This window comes from Schistocerca gregaria, chromosome 2 (assembly GCF_023897955.1).
Source record: "Schistocerca gregaria isolate iqSchGreg1 chromosome 2, iqSchGreg1.2, whole genome shotgun sequence".
NCBI lineage: Eukaryota > Metazoa > Arthropoda > Insecta > Orthoptera > Acrididae > Schistocerca > Schistocerca gregaria.
Genome location: NC_064921.1, coordinates 987,707,149 through 987,730,890, shown reverse-complemented (window position 1 = coordinate 987,730,890; position 23,742 = coordinate 987,707,149). Strand labels below are relative to the sequence as shown.

Here is a 23,742-nt window from a genome sequence, read left to right as displayed (position 1 = left end):
TTGATATCACTGAAAAATTGGCATTGATTTATGCCAAGTTTCGAGACAATGTATCTGTAAAAAATTCTTTCACAATTTTGATAGCACTTGATTCATCGCTATCAAGCTCACAGAAGATTGTCTTTAGGGGTTGGGTGTAGTTGGTGCAGTAATACTCAGCAGCATAAAGCCAAGAACCTCATCACGTAAGAACAGGTTTAGGTGGGAGATGTATTGACGGTGCTTGTTCCTTGAATTTCTGCACCCGTAGCACAGCCTTCACATAGATTTTCTTGCCACAGGAAATTAATTTGTTCATGTCAGGGTAATTTGATCGCACCTCTTCAGCAACTCTGTACAACGCATGTGCAAGGCAAGTGGCGTACACCATACTGCGGTAGAGAATCTGAAGCCCTTTGGCTGCTTTAGCCATATATGAAGCACTATCTGTTAGAAGCAGCAAAATGTTGTCTCTTTTCACACCATCCAGCCACAGTAGCTTTAGAGAGTTGTCAAACAAAATAGCAATTGTCGAAATGTTTACTCTATCGAGAGCTTCACACGTTAGTAGGAACATATCTCCAGGGCCATCAACTTTTAGAACACCAACAACATCATTTGCAATATATCACCCACTAATATCCGTAGTTTCATCTATCGACAGCCAGATCTTTTGCTCAGCAACAGTAATTCATATTTTGTTGAGCACATCATTGTAGCATACGGATAAATAGTTCTTTCTCAGTGTAGATTCATCTGGAACTGGATGTGTTGTGTACTTCTCCAAGAACAGTCTGAAATGTGGATTCTTCAGCTTTTCCAATGGGATGTTGTAGGACACCATCATCTCACACAAATCCTTGCAGAATGATTCCATGGTTGATGATTGACCTGTCTGTCCAAATAACAGTGTTTGCCTGCTGTTATATTTAGCGGTACTACAGTGTTGTTGCACATTAAAGTGCTTTTCTGCACTAACTTTAACTTCACCAGTTTACAAAATAATATTTTCCCATCTGTACTAAAGAACTTCTCTCAAAATTCTCGAACATACCCTCGCAACTTCACGCTGTCGGAGCATTTGTTTTAGGCATGTTGAACAAGGCAAAGGCTGTATTCAAACTGATTACTGGGAGCACTTGTGCGACTGCGATGCTTATTACGGCAGAAGCCGCCTTTGTTGGCTCTGAGAGTGTATTGTCGACTCTGCGCAACAATGTTTTATGTTCGCGTAATGACTGTTGTGGTAGACCGATTTTCTGCTACAGTCCTGACGAATGCGGCTGTGTACTAATTTATCTGTTTATCTTACATAATAGCACGTTAAATATCGTCTCGTGAGCAACGTATTCATTTTCTTATTCATGTGTCCCGTAAGATACGAGAAAAACAGTATATGCATTTTTGGCAAAAAGTTGATGGAAATATGACCTATTATATATTAAAAGTTAGCCGCAATATGACCTATTATATATTAAAAGTTAGCCACAATATGACCTATTACTAAAATTTGTTGAAATATGACTTTATATGCACAATCAAAATACATTTCTCGACACTAAAATGTCTAGATTTGTGTATAAATTGTTCTAAAATTCAGCCTATAGTTCAGAAAAAAATATGACTTGTCATTAAAATCCGAGGCCTAGTAATAACATCTCCACTGCACTGGTGATGGGTAATGTTCTCCAGGCATTTGCCGAATTCGAACCCTTGCACTGGACTACCACAGGTTACAGCATGATTCATCACTCCAAACTACTTATTTCCAGTCATACACTGTCCAGTAGGGCCATTGCTTTTTCTTGTGTACATTAATGATCTAAAATGTAGACTTTCACGGCCGGAAATATCATGTCCATTATACTTGTCCGGGCTGTTATGCCGTGGTCGGTTGATGAATTTTGTCTCAATTCCCAACGTTTCGTCTCCGACTGCGGGAGACATCTTCAAGTGGGTCCGTAGGTCAATAGAAGGTCCAACACACCCACTGGCTCAGTAGCCAGTATAATGGACATGACATTAATAATCTCCCATCAGTTACACTGTCAGAAGCAGAGATCGTTTTGTTTGCAGATGACACAAGTATTGTAATAAATAGCATGTCGAATGAAGTTCTAGAAAGATCTGCTAATGATATTTTCATGGCTATTAATAAATGGTTTAAAGCCAACTCACTGACATTAAACTTCGAAAAGAATCACTATGTGCAATTCAGAACCTGTAAGAGGTTTCCACCCAGCATATGCATAAAGTACGAAGAAGAGCAGATAGAAGAGGTTGACAGTCTTAAATTCCTGGGATTACAACTTGATAATAAATTCAGTTGGGAGGAGCACACCACAGAACTGCAGAAACACCTGAACAAATCTGTATTTGCAATTCGAGTGTTAGCAGACATAGGCGACATAAAAGTGAAAAAGCTTGCATACTTTGCCTACTTTCATTCCATAATGTAATATGGTATAATATTTTGGGGTAACTCTTCAAGTCAAACAAAAGTTTTCAGAGCCCAAAAGCGTGTAATACTTGTTATTTGTGGAGTAAACTCACGAAGTCTGGTAGAAACCTCTTCAAAGAACTGGGTATACTAACTACTGCCTCTCAGTATATTTACTCCTTAAGGAAATTTGTCCTAAATAATATATCTCTTTTTCCAACAAACAGCTCAGTTCATACATACAATACTAGGAACAAAAATGATCTGCACAAGGACTTAAAAGCGCTTACCTTAGTTCAAAAAGGGGTCCACTACTCAGGAACACTCATCTTCAATAATTTGCCAGCAAACATAAAAAATTTAGTTACACATAGAGATCACTTTAAAAGGAGCCTGAAAGACTCCTTCTACTCCATTGACGAATTTTTTAATAGAAACAAATGATGTGTTGTATATATTTATACTATTAGTATTGTTATTTCATATATATAAAATGGTGACATGTTCCACATCCACGAGGATCTCCTCAACATGGATCTATGGAACGAAAAACTAATCTAATCTAACTTTTTACATCATCCGAAGCATCTCTTAGCAATGACTACAGAAATGTGTGATTCATGAGGAGTTGCTTGGTGTTAGTACCCATTCTTCTTAATTCTCCACACACAGTCATTGTACTACTTGGACTGCTGGCAACACATGGGAATTATGAATGATCCCTTCCATTGATTTTGTCCGACTTTTCACAACCATCCTCCTCAATGCTCAGCAATGCCTGCCTGTCAGTACATGTGGTCTCCCTGATCTTGGTTTAGCTGTGGCTGTTCCTTTGTGTTTCCAGTTACCAATCACATTATCAAGAATCAACTCAGACAGCTTTAGAAGTATTGAAATGTCCCTGATGGATTTGTAACTCAAGTAACATCAATGACAAATCCACGTTTGAAGTCACTAAGCTCTCCTGACCAAACTGTACGTTGCTACTGCTCTTCTACTGACAACACAATACTCCTTGCCTCCCTTTATACTGGTAGGTCTGCTTCTCTTGATGGTCTGGTGATCAATTCTGTATTATGTAGGGGTATCTGCATATGCCTGATCAGCTAGTGTGTGTCTACTTCTGTATAACTGGTGCAGAAGTTATTGTATAGCAGATAGTGTAGAGAACTCATATTGTTACATGTTCTACTCTTACAGGTTCCACTTGCAGATGAGGTAAGGAAGAAATGAGTGAACATATGTCACCTATTCTAATGGTATTTCCATGATATATCTGATAGCAGCAGTAAACACATTGTACTGTGTCGTGAGTATTGGTGTCATAAACTTACCTAGCAACATTTTGGAAAATAAATGGTACCTTTATTCCCCACCTAACCCAGTCAACAAAGGAAAATTGGGGGGAAACATATGTGTAGTCTCAATTTGTGTGTGTGTGTGTGTGTGTGTGTGTGTGTGTGTGTGTGTGTGTGTGTGTGTGTGTTGGGGGAGGGGGGAGGGGGGGGGGGAGATATCATGAGTAACGTACTAAAGATCCTGACTAGTGGAGTGTGAGTGTGTGTGGAGGTAGGGGTGACTGGGTTAGGTGTCACTTTTTTATGTTTTTCTTTATTGTCTTGAAATCATAGCTTGTAGTGAAAATGTTTCCCAGTCATAATGAAACCACATTAAATTTCCTGCAAAAAAGGTACTATTCATTTTTCCTCTAGGACTAATAGTTTCCACATTGCAGATGATGGAAAAATTGTAGATTATTAAAACAGTATTTTAATGGTCTAAAATTGATGTCTATTGTTAAATGAAGTGGGCTATGAACAGATATTAAATGCATGTACCACATCTAAGTGCGGTAGAACCATATTAAGGGATAATTTATGGGGTGTAATAGTATGGAAGGGTGCGAATGTAATTTAGAAGTGTGAGGGAAGATAGGTTGCCAGATTGTGGTCATGCACTTCCCTTCATTCCCTTGTCCTTATCGCACTACTACACAAAAAGCAACTACAGAGTGTTTCACTACATTATACTGATCCTTCCACAGCTCGCCTTATAAATCACTGGCAGCAAGGTGTGCAGATGTCCCTGTAGGCATTTATTTTCTGCAAAGTGCGTTAACACTACAGGGACTTCAGATGTAAAATGCTAATATGCTAATAACACTAATGGAAGAAACATGTATGGACAGTGCAGTAGCCATCAGAAAGATCGCGAGAGTCGCACATCGGCACGGTGCGTCACGGACGGTAGTTGCCGCAAGTAGAGTCCCATCCACCAGAGGGCACGCGAGAATTCGGACGGGACCTCTGCCAGCGGAACAACAATAACAAGAACAACAACAACTCAGGCAGCACGGGCCATGCCCAGTCAGTTAATATCGGGCATGCCTAGGACACAGTCCCGGTCTACGCTAAGTGAAGTGCGACTTAAAACGTGAACAGTGTTACTACAGACAGAATCTATGTAACTCTGTGCACACTGTTCTACCATGCTAGAGGGAAACTGATTCTTAGTCATCCTGTATGGTGGCTGTATCATCCTTCTGGGAAAGAAAACTTCCCTCATATCCGGACTGATCGCTTGTCAGTTTGAAGACAGACTATATCTCCCCAGTATTTCGTGTCCAGCTCTCTTATGTGAGCAGACAAAGTAACTTCACTGAGCTCGTGTTTTTATAGTGGAGTTAGTTTTAGTTTATTAAGTGAGTATGTATTTGCAGTTGTTAAGTGAGCAATTACGTAAAAAAGCTGAACAGCTGGAGCTGTCAGCTGTCTACTACACCAAAGAGCCTGCTCCAAGTGTAACACGCTGTCAATATGTATTTGACAATGTTGATTTCACTGTACTAACAGTGACTGGAATGTTTTTCACACATTCAGGGTATCAAACGCATCACCCCAGCCTCAGCTCTCCCAACATCTGAAGCGACTAAGAGGCTACTTCTGAAACAAAATTAGGTCATCTAGGTGATATAAAACTTCTGACAGTCCAACTCAGGTTAACAATGCATTACAACAGGTTACTGTTCTAGACTTGAACATGGCCAGTCCTTTCCATCAACAGATTCACAGCCGTCTTGGAAGATATACTGTGTACGTGTGGTAAGTGACTCCACTTAGTGCAACTCGCTCTACAATTACAGAAAAGAAGAGATTTATGTAGTTTCTACTAACACAATTAATGGTGAGGTAAGTGCTGTACCTTTCTTGTCATTCAATAGTTCATCACCAAGTGACTTCAACACCATTACAAGGGTTTACAATATGCCGTTAATGACAGAAAGCAGCAAGATGCCACATTTAGCAATTCAGTCCCTTTCCCACCAACATTATATAGCTCACTGATAACATCACAATTAAATTAAGCACTTCTCAGCCATTGTTTATAGAAATGCATTTTATACAAAACCTCACTTAACAACTGCAGATAAGTACTCACTTAATAAACTGAAAATACCTCCACTGTATAAACATGAGCTCAGTGAAATTATTTTGCCTACTCTCATCAGAGAATTGGACACGAAATGCTGGGGAGCTATAGCGTGTCTGTAAACTGAATAGCAAGCAGTGCCCATGAAGGATAAAATCACCTTCCTTGAAAGAATGCTACAGCTACTTTACAGGATGATAAGAATCAATTTCCCCTGTAGCATTGTAGATTTATGTAGAATCTGTCCATATGCTTTCCTTGTGTTTGTATTATTAGCAGTTTGTATATGTATTTCATGTAATTTTAACACACTTTGTGGAAAATAAACACCCCCAAGCATGTCTGCACACTGTGCCGCCTGTAATTATACGGTGAGCTGTGGAAGGGTCAGTATAACTTTATGAAACACCCTATAGCTTGTGGCATAGTGTGGTAGAGAGAATGGGGAACTGCCTGCTTGCACTTCAGGGAAGTGAATGAACACAATCCAGCAGCCTGCCTCTTGTCATGCTTCTATTTTCCTCCCCCACCTTTTCAATGTGTTACAGTCCACCTCCTTAGCTGATGGTCAGTACATCCGACTGACATGCAGTGGGGCCAGGTTCGAATCCCAGCTGGGTCAGTGATTTTCTCCCCTTGAGGACTGGGTGTTGTGTCACTTCATTATCACCATTGGCATGCAAGTCACCCAACGTGGTGTCAACTGAGAAGACTTGCAACTTGGCAGCTGAACTTCCTCAGGTGGGGACTCCCAGAATCAATGCCACACAATCATTTCATTACCCTGTTGCACCCCCAGAGCACAATTTATCCCTTAATATGACTCTACTGCACTTACATATGGTACATTCATTTTCTATTTGTTTCTTATGTACTGGATTTAACAATAAACATCAATTTTATATGATTAAAACACTATTGACCTAGAGAAGAAATATTATTATTTGTTCTGGGAAACATTTTCACTAGATGCCATGGTTTGGAGATATTCATGAAAAAAACCTAAAAAAAAGTGATGTTTACAACCTCCCCCCCCCCCCCCCCCCCTGCCTTCCATCTCTATCCCTCCCATCACCAAACTCTTGCCCTAACAGTCAGGATTTTTAGTTATGATCATCATGACACTTTCCCTTACCACTGAACAAAAATTTCCAACTACACAAAAATTTCCCCAGCTGATAGTTTTTGGTCCTTGTTGACTGGGCTAATCTGCAAATCATTTACAATTTTTTAATACATCTATAAAACTTTCTATTAATTGAATTAGGAAAATCAGAACTGCGCATGATGGGTCAAGGGTTTAAGAGAACGTACTTGCACTTGGGAATAGAGAGGTTCAAATCACTGTCGAGGCATCAAAATTAATGTTTTCTTCACTCCCCTAATCAACACAAGTAATTGTAGGATTGATTTTTTGAAAGAAAAAGGGCCAATTATCTTTCAAACCCTTGTCCAGGCTAAACATATGCTCTTCCTTCTAAAGACATCATTGTTTATGCTGTATTCCATTAAAATGAGAATAATATAAAAATACCATTTCATATTATTTGGACCTCTTGCTCTCAACTGAGCCAGGAGGTTTCACTCATTCATCACGTTCTGTAGATCCCACCATGATGATGTACTTTCAGGGATGTGAATAAGTCAAGATATTCACCAACAATGAGAAGCATATATTAGAAACTAATTCTGTGCACTCCATTAATAATCAACTACCAATAAACTGCTAAATACTACTTGTTAACATCGTAAAAGGTATTACTTTGAAAAATCTGCTGCTTACTTGCTTTTAAAGTAAATATTAAACATAAATAAAAGACTATAAAATTAAAAGAAGACAGAATGGCTACCATACTCATTTTTTGGAACAGTTTGTTCCTCCCTAAGAGGGGGAAGGAGAAAGGTTGGGGTTAGTTGGAAAAGAGGGGCAGGTAATTCAGGTCTCAGATTCAGAATGTCCCATTTGTTATGAGGATAAGGGGACACAGCTGACAGGTGACAGAGAGATGAAGGGAGCCTGTAGCCATGTTTTATTTCTATAGCCTTGAGTTTTAAATGAGTATTAGGTTTCAGACATTGCTTTTATTTCGTATTTGATTGTTTCAATACCAGAGAAGGAAAGTTACTACTCACCATATAGTGGAGATGTTGAGTCACAATAGGAACAACACAAAGATTCACACAATTATAGCTTTCGGCCATTAAGGCCTTTGTCAGCAGTATACACACATACCGTATTTACTCGAATCTAAGCCGCACTCGAATCTAAGCCGCACCTAAAAAATGAGGCTCGAAATAAGGAAACAAAAATTTCCAAAATCTAAGCTGCACCTGAGATTTGAGACTCTAAATTCAAGTAGAGAGTTGAGTTTTAGGCAGCACCTCCAAATCGAAACAAAGTTGGTCCATTGTAATATGAGACACAATTTAGGTCAAATGAATGACGATACAGCTACAATAGTTTGGTTCTAGTCGAAAGCTCAGCATTTAAGCTTTACCAGGTAGCCATTGCTGTGCGTCAGGCACTCCGTCTATATTTATACGGGTACCCTTCCTTTTTCACGTGCTTCGTCTGGTTTGAATCGATTGCTGATTTTGCTTTAATCTGATAAGTGCCGTTTTCTTTGTTATAGGTGTTTACGTCACTCTAAGCTGAAAATGCATTACTGTACTGTGTCATGCATTGTTTGTCGCATTCTGATAGTGCGTGTTTACGGCCTGTCGCCACTCGTGGCATGGCTTGCTTTTGTGCGCGCTACCGCCGCTTACAATTAAAAAAAAAAAAAAAAAAAAAAGAGTAATCGTCTCATTAGCGAAACAATGGCAAGAGACTGCTATTTGTTGTTACTTACACTGCTGCTTTCTTTGATAATGATCAACAAGAACCAAATAATAGTCTGCGTATGATAGAACATGTTCTGAACGAGAGTTAGGCGAAAATTTTTCTCCGTTTGAAAATCTTTGCGGCCGCTTCTTTAGTACATCAAATTCTGCACACAAAAATGAGTCATATTAGATTTAAAAATCTAGTCAGTTGCCGTGCTTCATTTCTGACTGTCTCACTATTAGGCATAAGAATAATACGAATATAAACATGACACGATTCGTATATTCTTCCGTGTTTGCTGTTGTCTCACTCTACTTTCGTAGTTTATTAGGCAGACAGGATTTAAATGAGATAGCAGCAAACACAAAAGAATACATGGCAAAAATGTTATATTCGTATTCTTATGGTGAAGAGAATACTGTATGTGATTCACATTTCATCAGGTTCCTATTAGCAACCATCTCTTCTCACAGGTAGGAAAAAATTCAGAACGTAGAGTTGGCCATATTGACAAACATCCCAGTCTTGCCAGTCGGATTTTCGTAGTACATTGAAATTCTGCTACTTTCGAAGATGAACAATACGGAATTTGTGTTTACTTCGTTGGATAATGTATGACAATGCAGTGGTCGAAACTCGGAGCGAAGAAAAAAAAGAATCACGTCTTCCATCTTTTTTTTTTTTTTTTTAAAAAAATTTATTTACTGACACAGAGGTTTTGGCACCAGTGTTTATCTTTCTGCCTACAAAGCATGCCTGTATAGCGCTACGTATATTCGACGGCACAAGTTAGTTGTGGCAGCACCTACCAACATTTTTCAGAACTTCCTCTTGCTTTGCACTCGATTCTAAGCCGCAGGCGTTTTTTTGGATTACAAAAACCCGAAAAAAAAGTGCGGCTTAGATTCGAGTAAATACGGTACACACACGCATAAACACACACTCACATAAACACAACTTGTACACGCGTCAGCAGTCTCAGAGAACTGGTACAACACTGCATTTCTCTGAGACTGCAGATGTGTGTGCAAGTTGCATTTGCGCGGGCACGTGTGTGTGTGTGTGTGTGTGTGTGTGTGTGTGTGTGTGTGTGTGTGTACTGCTGGCAAAGGCTTTACTGGACGAAAGCTATAATTGTGTGAATCTTTTTGTTGTGCCTATCGCGACTCAGCATCTCCGCTATATGGTGAGTAGCAACTTTCCTTCTCTGATAATGGTACAATAGTCTTCTACTGTCTATAGTATGTGGATCTGGAAACTGAGGGAGAAAGTACCAAAATGCTTGAATTTTGGCTTTCCCATTGTGATGTGACTTTCCTATGGTAGACTTTCATGTCTACTGATTCCTTGTGCTCTCTCTCTCTCTCTCTCTCTCTCTCTCTCTCTCTCTCTCTCTCTCTCTCTCTTTAAAAATGTGGGTACTGTTTTTACTGAGATTCTATTAACAGGTGGTTAAAAACTGAAGTGGTGTCTTTTACATGTGCATGTCTGCAACTTAGCATGTTATCTTCTATCCTTTCCTACACTGCTGTTAAGTATAATAATACCACATTTATAATGGCAAGATTAAATGTTTATTGTGGGCTTCTGGGTGTTCAGCTGCATTGCTGTTTCCATTTTTGCACAATATTTGAATCATTGACCCAGCCATCCGTTTCAGGTGCTGTGAGTTGTCCTGTTATGCATACCTGTTGCTTGGTCTTCAACCAGACTGAACTGTTACTGGCCTTACACTGCACAGAATCAAAAATGCCTGAGAACGACACTGAGCTGACAGAAATAGATAACCCAAGAATTTTTTATCAACCTTATGATAGCTCCATATTCAGAGTGACTGGTAGTCTCCCATGAAAACAAGGCATCCTGTGTATTTTGCTCCCATCAACAAAGATAAAAAGTCTTCTTTGTAATGTTAAATACAATTTAGGTGCCCAAGAGTTAGGTGTGTACCGCATTCTATATGAATGTGGCCAGTCCTACGTGGGGCAGACAATTACAATGGTAGAGGAAAGACGGAGAAACAACAGTGGAAACCCTACTATGATAATCACGCAAATGAGTTGTTGCTGAGCATCGCCTCAGATATAAGCATGAAATGAAATAGGACTAGATCAGTATTGTGGTGCAAATGTACCGTTTCGGGAACAGCATAGCTGAGGATTCTGCTGAAAGAAAGATATTATAAACCCTAACAAATAGTGTCAGAGGTTCCAATTTAAACAAGGCTTGGGATCCAGCACTCAATTTATTAAGATTTCACAAGTCATCACACCCACCAAAGCTGGCAAACGTTGGGAGAATACGGGAGAATACGTATTTCGCGTAATATCAGTGCGGGCAGTGAAAACAAAAGGGCATCAAAGGGCATAGAGGGCAACAAGAGACAAACTCAAATATAAATAGTAGTAAGACAACAATATTTCTCTGTCTATATGGAGTACAGGCAGTGAGTACATACGACAACAACAACTCACAGCAACTGAAGAAGACAACTAGGTCAGTCATTAAAATATTGCGCAAAAAAAAAAAAACAAAAAAAAAAAAACAAAAAAAAAAAAAAATATGAAACAGCAATTCAACAGGACACCCAGAAGCACATAATTAATCCATCACACATAGAAAACCTATGAGATCACATGATTAAATATAATACTCCCTTATCATGGTAACTTACTGCTGTCATTTGTTCAAATGTGCTTCTTATGACAAGAAGTTTCTCTAGCGGTGAAAATGTTGTTTTCAGCTGTTGAAGTGTTTCAACAGCATCTCTATAGTATTTGTCATGCACTGGAGAAAAAGGGGGTTGGTTTTCTGTTCCACAGTTGCCTGGATGATCCCTTATCCAAAATTTCCTGAAACATTTGTTGAGAGCATTATTTTCATTTAAGTAATTTTACAGACATATTTTGATATGAGTCAGCACTTACTGGTCAATGCCAAGAAATGCCATCAGTGTTACATCTGGCTGCTTGTTCCATTTTAATAACCTTTCCCAATAAGCATCGTCTTCTTCTTTGTTATGGAGTGCATATAAAACAAACAGTGCTGAATGAACACGTGGCAACAGAATAGGGTGTAGAATTGCTGCTGCACTCACCACCTCACTAAACAAAAATGGGAAAAAATGTGTTACGAGGGCTGAAAAAAGAATCAAACTAACAAAAACAGCTAAGACTTCCACAACGAATTTGCCCTCTTCAGCAGTGTGTGCTATGATTTGAAACTTCCTGGCAGACAAACTGCGTACTAGACTGGGACGTGAACCTGGAACCTTGGCATTTTGCTGGTCATGTATTGTGCCTGTATAGTTCAGACAGTAAAGCATTTAAGCACAAAAGGCAAATGTTCCTGGTTTGTGTCTTGGATTGGCACACAGTTTAAATCTGTATAGAAGTTTAAAGCGCAGACACTACTGCAGAGTGAAAATTCCTTCTCAAAATGTGAAGCTGCATTAATTAAAAGTTACTTCATATACAATGACAAAGAGACTTGGCTGCCAAATCTTCACGTGACAGAACTGCAACAATACATAAATATAATGTAGGGGGAAGGGGGGGGGAGATATTACTCTTTCATCTTTTCTTTTTCACTTCATCTCTAAAATTTCAAGGGCAAACTATGAAATTTACTGTCCCCTTTTTCTGTCTTAGTGTTAACGTGATTATTCTTTCACAAAAGCATAAATACATAAAACATATCACTAGAATCGTCATAATGCAATTTTGGATAGGTGATAAATCTACTCAGCAAACGGCAGCAGAACACACACATAAAAGAGGATAGTAATTAGGCAAGCTTCTGATGTCAGTGGATTTCGGGCAAATCACACAGAACCACAGGTCAGAGGAGACTTACCGCACAGGATGAGAAGGAAAGACTGATTGTTGGGAACTGCATTGGATAAGATTTGAAAACCTGAGAGCTTAAAGGTGGAAGACTGGGTAATATGCAAGACAGAGATTACTGTTAACATCATGCATCAGTTAATAAGAGTGAAAAGCTAAGTGCACTGTATGTAACGGAGGTGGGAGGGGAGCGGTGAAAAACAGGCGAGCAAGACAATGAAAGATGTAGAAAACTAAAACGGAGTGAAGAAATGAGTAGTTTCTGTGAAGAAATGCTAAGACAGAAGGAATTAACATAAATTAAGGCCAGGTGGGTGGGGAGAACCATGGACATGTTGTAGCACTAGTTCCCAACTGTGGAGTTCTGAGAAACTGGTGTCTGGGGGGAAGAATCCAGATGGCGCATGTGGTGAAACAGGCACTGATGTCAAAAGTGTCTTGTTGTAAAGCATGATCAGCAACAGGATATTGCATGTTGCCTGTATACACCCTCTGCCTATGCCTATTAATCCTAATTGACAATTTGGTGGTAGTCATTCTGACGTAAAAGGCCGAAAAGTGTTTACACAACAGCTGGTATATGACACGTGTCATTTCACAGGTGGCTGTCCCTTTGATAGTGTATGTTTTGCCAGTTATAGGGCTGCTGTAGGTGGTGTAGAAGGGTGCATAGGCCAAGTCTTGCAGCGGGAGTGGCAAGGGAAGGAACCATAGTGTAGGGAGATGGGTGCAGAAGGAGTGGAGGGTTTTAAAAGAATGTTGCGGAGATTGGGAGGGCAACGGAAAGCTATTCTAGGTGTGGAGGTCAAGATTTCAGACAGAATGGATCTCATTTCAGGGCATGTTCTTAAGAAGTCATGGTCCTGTCAAAGTAGCTGATTAATACATTCCAGACCAGAATATTACTGAGTCACCAGTGGTATGGTCCAAAGTTGTTTTTTGGAGGGATTAGCAGTACCATGATTGGATTTGATGGCCCAGGCAATCTGTTTCTGAACTAGGCTGCTGGTGTCATTACGTGCAGTGAAGGCTGAGGTGAGATTGATGTTGTATTGCTGTAAAGAGTCTGCATCTGAACAAATACATTTGACTCAAATGCCAAGGCTGCATGGGAGGGAACTTTTGACACGGAAAGGATGGCAACTGTCAAAATGTAAGTCTGTTGTTTGTTGATAGGTTTAATGTGGACAGAAGTGTGTAGCTGGCCATTGGTAGGAGAGAATCAACATCAAGGAAAGGGGCACGAGATTCAGAATAGGACCATGTGAAATTTAATTGGGAGAAGGTATTCAGAGATTCCAGGAATTTTAACAGGTCAATTTCACCACGAGTCCAATGGTAAAGATGTCATCAATGTACCTAAAACAAATGAGGGTCTGAAGACTTATGGATCCCACGAAAGCCCCCTTCAAGTGACCCATGACAACATTGGCATAGGAAGGTGCCATCCTGGTTCCCATGGTCGTACCCATAAACTGATTGTAAGTCTGCCCCTCAATGGTGAAGTAGTTGTTGACAAGTATAAGGTTGATTAAAGCGAGTACGGTGGATGTCATAGGCTCGGAATCAGGTTGGACTGGCTGGGGAAGTGTTCAGCAATAGGCCGACCATGTACAAGGGGGACATTGGTATAGAGGGAGATGGCATCAGTGGTGACAAGCAAGGTGTGTGGTGGGAGTGGGACAGGGATGGATTTCAGATGATCTGAGAAATGGTCAGTATCTTTGATATAGGAAGGGAGTATTTGTACTATGGGTTGCAGGTACTGATCAACTAAGGCAGATATGCATTCGGTGGGAGCTTTGAAGCCAGCAACTATAGGACGGCCAGGATGATTGGGTATGTGGATAATTTACAGTGGCTTGACTACCACCAAATTCTCAATTAGAATGAATGGGCATAGGCAGAGGGTGTACACTGGCAACACGCAATGTGCTGTTGCAGAGCATGCTCTACAACATGACAATCGTGATCTTGCTGCCTGGTTCACCACACTCACCATCTGGATTCTTCCCCAGACACCAGTTTCTCTGAACTCCTCTAATGGGAACTAGTGCTACAACATGTGTTTTGTTTTCGTCACCCACCTGGCCTTAATTCACATTAATTCATTCTGTATCTGCATTTCTTTGCAAGAACTACTCTTTTTTTCAATCTGTTTTAGGTTTCTACACCTTTCAGTGTCTTACTCGCCTGTGTTTCACCGTTCCCCTCCCACCTCTATTATGTACAATGCACTTAGCTTTTCACTCTTATTAACTCATGCTTGATGTTTAAACAGTAATCTCTGTCTTACATATTACCCTGTCTTCAACCTTTAAGCTCTCAGGTTTTCAAATCTTGTCAAATGCAGTCGCCAACACTCAATCTTTCCTTTTCATTCCGAGCAGTAAATCTCCCTGACCTGCAGTTCTGTGTGACTTGCCCCAAATCTACTCCTTTTCCTAGATCTCTCCAGTCCTTTTCCTCAACTCCATTTCCTTCCCATTCAACCTTTCTGCCTGAAGATGGAGCCACTGGCTCCGAAAGTTTGCCTGATTACAACCATCTTTTATGTCTGTGTTCTGCCACCGCTTGGTGAGTAGATTTTTTATCTATCCAATTACATTATTTTGTCTAAAATTTATTGTTTTCGTTGTTATATAACACACTTCTGGAAACACAAAGAGTGAAGTTGCCCTGTTTGTTTTACAGTGTTTTTACGGTAGCCTACACAATTTTATTTCAATTACATCACACGAAATGATACTTTTGTAAGCAAATTATTTCGTGGAGGATTGTATTGGATAATTTTGAACATGAAAAAAAGCACTCTTTGTGACACTGGTTTTATGGGCATTAAGCTATGTTCTGAGGCCTGTTATGTCCTCCTAGCTAGCAGTCATCCAACTGTTGCCCAATATTGTGGAGTCTTGCACATGTGTATTACGGTATTTGTATAGCAATGGCGTTGCCAGTGTTTGCTTTATTTTATGTAAAGCCCACAATTTGTTTGACTTAAGTCTTGCTTTCTTCCTGTTGAGGTTGCTTTTGAATTTCTGTGGCCTCTGTGTACATCTTAGCATAGTAAAACTTGAATCTTGACGAAACTTCAGTATCTGAGAACTGAGTACGGTGTTCCCTGGTCCCAGTGCATGACGTGCAACTGCCAATTTATTTATGTTCTTTCTCTGTGTTCTTTAAGACGGGTATTCACACTTCTTTCAGTAGTTCCTATGTACCCTTGACCACATGTGCATGGAATTTTCTACACTGCCATACTGGCAAGTGGTGGGCAAATACTAATACACCTTTCTTTTTGGTTTACACACTGTGTCAGTACCATGCCACACTCTGATGATGTAATCTGTCACCTTTTTTATGTGCGAGAGAAAAACTTTTGCTTTAGCTGGTTCTATTTCACTAGATGCTGCAGATTTTTTAGGCTGTAGCGATATATTTCTCTCTTCCTAAAGTAATTCTTAAATGATTGGCTCTTCTTCCAAGCACCATGGCTCTCAAATTCCTCTAGCTCAGTCCACTAATGTCTTAAGTATTCCTTTTTCCTGCTTGAGATGATGAATGTCTTTGTGAACTTACCGATTCAAATCAGTGCATTTTCTGTAGACTTCGTGCCCAAAAGTTCTGTCAGATTTTCTGAGAACCTTTACCTCTAGAAAGAGAAATCTGATCTCCTTTCCTTTTTTCCACTACGGACTTCATATAATAATTAATATCAAGTATAAAATTTACAAATTATTAGACAAAATTTTCTGCATGAGGCCATTAAATAAAAATGCCATTAACACACTGAAACCAACAAGCAGATTTCTCCTTGGCTATCTGAATGCCAAGTGCCAAGTGGGTTCCCGTTAAACACACCATGAGTTTGCTAATAGAACCGGTTATTCCAATGAAAGTAAGTTCATGTGTGACAGTATTTAAAGATATTTTTCATATTCTGTGTGAAAATACATTCCAACTATGACAACAACTCTTTTAAAAGAATAATAGTAAACAGTGATACAACATTAAAACTGACCATAATATCTCTGAGGCTCAACCCGAGATATTTGAATTTTTTGATAAAATGAACAGAAACATTCAAATAAGTGTCAGTTTTTCCTACTAATGACTTTAGGAGAATGTTCAAGTATTTGACACTCCCACAGACTGCATAATCAATACCACTAACAGTAGGTCCTGATGGAATGCCAGATGTGTGAATGTTGCACTGTCTTGGTTGTAATGGTTATAACTGGATGACACACTTCTTATCAATGTGAAAAATCAAAGTGGCTTCAATTATCCTCTTGGTTGCTTTGAGCATGGTAAGTTCATTGAATCATCCTGATTCCGGTATGTGTTGGGTTTTCCTGTGATCATCATCTTTTCTCATTAACCCTATAGTACTAATCTTATAAACAGGAAGAATAAAAATGTTTTTGTCTGAATTTAAATCTCTGAGTGCTCTCTTCTTATCTTTCATTAACTTACTGTTCATTAGTTTGTTTTAATATTTGAAGTACTTCCATGTGTATTTCATTTGCAGCTGGTTTAGATAAAAGACAGATTCCAATTTTGATATTAGCAACAGCATATTCTGTTGGTATTCTAGATTGTGCCATTATGTAGTAGTTTTCTCACTTGGCAAGCATTCCTACATCATTCTTAGAAAGCACTCTGTTTCATCTAATAATAACAACTTGACTCATATCTTAAGAACACAGATATTCACAAATTTCACTAGATGCAGCATATTGAAGGATAGGGGATAGAAGAAGAATTTAATAATAAATCCTTTATAATAGTAGGTGTGCACCGAGCACCTATGGGTATTTTTATATGTTTGCAAATCACCTTGAAGGTCAATTGGCATATTTAACAGTAACAAACAAAGAAACAGTGGCTGCTGGTTATTTTAATACAGATTTTCTTAAAATCTCTTCCAGTAAGAATGTATTGCAATTAGTAAATATCATTCAACATCACTCCTATTGTAAACTTAAGAGCCATGGTAACTAACTGCTCAAAAACAGTTACTGGTAATATCTTTATAGAAAGGTATAATGAAGTACATTATATTACAAAAGCAATAGTCAATAAAAATAATTAATTTTTGAAAATATAATTTGATTGAATGGACAAATAACCTACTTTCCAAGTGTTGGCAGAAGAAAGCACACACAAAAGTTACGGAAATGGGCAGCTTTCAGAGCTACTGACTTTTCTCTTGCCAACCTCTGGTCAGTAGACTTTTTGTCTATCCAATTATATTAAAACCAAAAACCTGTGATTTCTTGGACCATATATTAACGGATAATACTGATGAGGATATAAAATCTACTATATCTGAGTTCATGGGGTAGTCAGTAAGCAAAAAGCATTGATTATTGTAAGAAACTCCTCGAGGATACAGTGCTCAAGACGTTGAAAAATACAGTACATTTAATAATAATATCCTTACCATACTTGAGATCTGTGTTCTCCATACAGTAACACTGGCTAGATCAAAGTTTTTTTTAAAAAAAGGCCATACAGTGTTTGATTAAACAGGTATCATGTAAGTCAAAAAGAAAACTCAATCTGTCAGTCAGAAACAGCTCTGATATGATGCTACAGCACATTACAAGACACACTGAAAATTATTTAAGATTATAATAGATACATCCTTAAGTATAAAGCAGGGTGCCCAATGTGTCCCCCCCCCCCCCTCTCCCATCCTCTCCCCCACCCCAAACACAACTACCTTAGGAAATCATGTAAATGTGCAAATACTGTATATAATTACCACTCAAGCTCCATTTTGCCTTCCAGCAGAAGTTCCTTCCCATAACTTGGGAGGGCTGGGAAGAGAAGTCTTACTATTTCATAAACACGTGCAGTGATGGAATGCAGCTCATCCACGGCATGGTTGAGAAGGAGTGGGTGGACTCTTACACCCCCATATGTTGCTGTGTAAGCAGTTGTTATATCAGTTAGCAAAGCTCCCAGTGGATGGTGCGTACTTTCAAATGCCTGTAAAAATATGTATAAATTTATTCCATACTATAAGTATGCTTTCAAAAGAGCAAGCCAGGATAAACTTTGGAACAAATGCAAAGTGGTGACATATAGATTGTTCAGAATGTGAAATGAGGAAAACCCAACACCTTCTGTTAATGTACGTTAAGATATGATCTCATGTGTCTATTCAAATGTAGCAAACGAATTGGGGGAAGAGAAAAAAAAAAAAAAAAAAAAAAAAAAAAAAAAAAAAAAAAAAAAAAAAAAATAGAGATTAAAAAAGTAATCACATATAGGAAGTACTGCTAATTTTTCCTTTGGCTGCCTGTTACCACTCATCCTGTGTTCTCTTTTAGATATTTTAGTAAAGTGTTAAAAAAACTGATATTACAGTTAATTTTACTCATATGTAAGTGGCCTGAGTGAATTTGTCGAGAGAAAATAACATAGGATAGGAAAGGACTTGGATCAAAAACAGACCAGAGTACAAGTGGCTTATGAAAAATTGAACTGTTTTGGGGAACAGGATTCACTTGCGCCATAATAACATACACATATATCATATACACAAAGTTGGGTATGTGGAAAGGGGAGCACATAAACACAGAAGGCACAGGTAGAGAAACCGCAACTTTTATTATGCGGAACATCATTTTCAGTCACTATCATGTCCAATCTGCAACCCCCCCCCCCCCCAAATAACCACCTCTGAATTACAACACTGAAAGTACACAATTTTTTTTAAAAAAAAAGAAGGTTCAAGTGTGTGTTAAATCTTATGGGACTTAACTGCTAAGGTCATTAGTCCCTAAGCTTACACACTACTTAACCTAAATTATCCTAAGGACAAACACACACACCCATGCCCGAGGGAGGACTCGAACCTCAGCCGGGACCAACTGCACAGTCCATGACTGCACCACCTTAGTCCACTCGGCTAATCCCGCGTGGCACAAATTTTTCGGTCTTCTTTGTGTGCCTGCAGACCACTCAATGAGTCAACTATACAGTGAGTGGTTACTTTTACTCCTACCATTATTTTATCTCAATTAATACTTTCCAATAATAGTTATATCTCTATCTAACCAGATAGCCATATTGTTAAACTCTTGTAAGTACATCTACATCTACATCCATACTCTGCAAGCCACCTGACAGTGTGTGGCACAGGGTACTTTGAGTACCTCTATCGGTTCTACCTTCTATTCCAGTCTCGTATTGTTCGTGGAAAGAAAGATTGTCGGTATGTTTCTGTGTGAGCTCTAATCTCTCTAATTTTATCCTCATGGTCTCTTCGTGAGATATATGTAGGAGGAAGCAATATACTGCTTGACTCCTCGGTGAAGGTATGTTCTCGAAACTTCAACAAAAGCCGGCACCGAGCTACTGAGCGTCTCTCCTGCAGAGTCTTCCACTGGAGTTTATCTATCATCTCCGTACCGCTTTCGCAATTACTAAGTGTTCCCGTAACGAAGCGTGCTGCTCTCTGTTGGATCTTCTCTATCTCTTCTATCAACCCTATCTGGTACAGATCCCACACTGGTGAGCAATATTCAAACAGTGGGCGAACAAGTGTACTGTAACCTACTTCCTTTGTTTTCGGATTGCTTTTCCTTAGGATTCTTCCAATGAATCTCAGTCTGGCATCTGCTTTGCCAATGATCAACTTTATATGATCCTTCCATTTTAAATCACTCCTAATGCCTACTCCTAGATAATTTATGGAATTAACTGCTTCCAGATGCTGACCTGCTATATTGTAGCTAAATACAAAGGATTTTTCTTTCTATGTATTCGCAGCACATTAAACTTGTCTACATTGAGATTCACTTGCCTTTCCCTGCACCATGCGTCAATTTGTTGCAGCTCCTCCTGCATTTCAGTACTATTTTCCATTGTTACAACCTCTCGATATACCACAGCATCATCTGCAAAAAGCCTCAGTGAACGTCCGATGTTATCCACAAGGTCATTTATGAATATCGTGAATAGCAATGGTCCTACGACACTTCCCTGCGGCACACCTGAAATCACTCTTACTTTGGAAAACTTCTACCCATTGAGAATGACATGATCCGTTCTGTTATCTAGGAACTCTTCAATCCAATCACACAATTGGTCTGATAGTCAACATGCTCTTCTTTGTTCATTAAACGATTGTGGGGAACTGTACCAAATGCCTTGTGGAAGTCAAGAAACACGGCATCTACCTGGGAACCCGTGTCTTTGGCCCTTTTAGTCTCGTGGACGAATATCGCGAGCTGGGTTTCACACACTTGTCTTTTTCAAAACCCATGCTGATTCCTACAGACTAGATTTCTAGTCTCCAGAAAAGTCATTATACTTGAACATAATATATTTTCCAAAATTCTACAACTGATCGATGTTAGAGATATAGGTCTATAGTCCTGCACATCTGTTTGATGTCCCTTCTTGAAAATGGGGATGACCTGTACCCTTTTCCAATCCTTTGGAACACTATGCTCTTCAAGAGACCTACGGTACACCACTGCAAGAAGGGGCAAGTTCCTTCATGTACTCTGACTGGTATCCCATCAGGTCCAACAGCCATTCCTCTTTTCAGCGATTTTAATTGTTTTTCTATCCCTCTGTCACCTATTTTGGTATCTACCATTTTGTCATCTGTGCGGCAATCTAGAAGAGGAACAGCTTTGGAAAGAGACATTTAGTATTTCAGCATTTAGTCTGTTATCCTCTGTTTCAGTACCATTTTGGTCACAGAGTGTCTGGACATTTTGTTTTGATCCACTTACCACTTTGACATAAGACCAAAATTTCTTAGGATTTCCGGCCAATTCAGTACATAGAACTTTACTTTCGAATTCACTGAATGCCTCTCGCTTAGCCCTAATCACACTACATTTCGCTTCGCATAATTTTTGTTTGTCTGCAAGGCTTTGGCTATGTTTATGTTTGCTGTGAAATTCCCTTTGCTTCCGCAGCAGTTTTCTAACTTGGTTGTTGTACCACAGTGGCTCTTTTCCATCTCTTACGATCTTGCTTGGCACATACTCATCTAATGCATATTGTACGATGGTTTTGAACTTTGTCCACTGATCCTCAACACTACCTGTACTTGAGATAAAACTTTTGTGTTGAGCCATCAAGTACTCTGAAATCTGCTTTTTGTCACTTTTGCTAAACAGAAAAATCTTCCTACCTTTTTTAATATTTCTATTTACAGCTGAAATAATCGATGCAGTAACCGCTTTGTGATCATTGATTCCCTGTTCTGCATTAACTGTTTCAAATAGTTTGGGTCTGTTTGTCACCAGAAGGTCTAATATGTTATCGCCATGAGTCTGTTTAACTGCAAGGTAGTTTTCAGATAATGCACTTTAAAAAATTTCACAGGATTCTTTGTCCCTGCCACTCGTTATAAACATTCGAGTCTCCCAGTCTATATCCGGCAAATTAAAATCTCCACCCAGAACTATAACATAGTCAGGAAATCTACTCGAAATATTTTCCAAATTTTCCTTCAGGTGCTCTGCCACATAAGCTGCTGAGCCAGGGGGCCTATAGACACATCTAATTACCATGTTTGAGCCAGATTTAACCGTGATCTGCACCCAAATTATTTCACATTTTGGATCTCCATCAATTTCCTTCGATACTATTGCAGTTTTTATTGCTATAAACACGCCTCCCCCTTCACTGTGCATTTCTCTGTGGTATACATTCCAATCTGAGTTTAGAATTTCATTACTGTTTACATCTGGTTTCAGACAACTTTCTGTCCCTAATACTATGTGGGCATTGTGACCGTATATTAATGAGAGCAGTTCTGGGACCTTTCTACAGATTTTCCGGCAGTTTGCTATTACCATATTAATATTGTTATTCCCTGTTGCATTTTGCCTATTGCTATGCTGTCGTGTCTCAGGAGGCGTCTTGTCAGGCCTAGGGAGGGAATTCCTTAACCTAAAAAACCCACATGTCCACTCCACACGTACGCCGCTACCCTTGTAGCCGCTTCCTGCGTGTAGTGCACCCCTGACGTATTCAGGGGGACCCTACATTTCTCCACCTGATAGCGGAGGTCGAGAAATTTGCACCCCAGATCTCCGCAGAATCATCTGAATCTCTGGTTTAAGCCTTCTACTCGGCTCCAAACCGGAGGAACGCGATCATTTCTGGGAACGATACTACAAATAGTTATCTCAGAATCCACCCCGCAAGCGAGGCTTCCCGCCTTCACCAACCGCCTGTACGAACTAAGGATGACCTCTGGACCCAGATGGCAGAAGTCATTGGTGCCGACATGAGCAACAATTTGCAGTCGGGTGCACCCAGTGCTCTCTATCGCCGCCGGCAGGGCCTCCTCCACATCTCGGATGAGACCTCCCGGCAAGCAGACTGAGTGAACACTGGCCTTCTTCCCTGACCTTTCCACTATTTCCCTAAGGGGCTCAATCACCTGCCTAACGTTGGAGCTCCCAATCACCCCGTGTGCCTGCTCGGACCTTGCTGAACCGGCCACGTGTCCACTCACAGGTAGAGCGGGTGATACCACACGGACAGCCTCCACATTGACCCTTCCGACTTTTGACTTTATTTATCTTTCTTTCTTTTTTTGGCCGGTATCAAAAATATATACTTACCTCATTTCAATCCACTTCATTCCATACATACACATATGGTTCACCCATCATATATAAGAAGTGCCAGTCACACTGCCTGTGAATGTTTGAAAATCTTCCGTTTTCTACAGCACAAATATAGTCCATCATATGAACAGTCTGTGTTACTGACAACCTCAGAATTGAGCAAGTGTAAGCTCCAAACACACAACAGTCTGTGACCAACCTTACTGTTGCCTAGCACACTGATGTGGCAGCACTGGTGTCCTGCTAGCTTAGCACTATTTGCTGTAAATTGAGTAAGCATATACTTGTCTCTCTCTGCAGCCAATGGCTGTTCTATAGTAAAATGATGACTGCCTTCAACAACAGTATTGCCCATGGTATCAATCTAAGTTATTTCTTTTCTGTTGGGATCTTTATTGCACTGGGGCATAAATCTTTAAAGCAACCTCGAGTAAAAAATCTTCCTCTCAGGCTGTTTAAATCACGACCAGTGTTGCGTTCTTAAAAATTAGGTGACTTGTATGTAGCAGGAATAACATATTTACTCTTTAGAATTGCGGTATTGGCTGTTATCTGATCAGCTGCACTTCAAAACCTGCACACCTCCAATCATTCCACCATTTCCTA

General features: G+C 39.6%; 1 protein-coding gene across 1 annotated transcript in view; it reads right to left on the bottom strand.

Annotated features, from left to right (window-relative positions):
- LOC126335476 (alsin) overlaps positions 1-23,742 on the bottom strand; it is a 181,602-nt gene that overhangs the window by 7,998 nt on the left and 149,862 nt on the right. The window contains exons 10-12 of the mRNA XM_049998794.1: positions 18,291-18,517; positions 11,603-11,779; positions 11,350-11,527 (exon numbers count right to left, since the gene is read on the bottom strand). Coding sequence (XP_049854751.1) covers positions 11,350-11,527; positions 11,603-11,779; positions 18,291-18,517 — 582 coding nt within the window. The remainder of the gene's footprint in view (positions 1-11,349; positions 11,528-11,602; positions 11,780-18,290; positions 18,518-23,742) is intronic.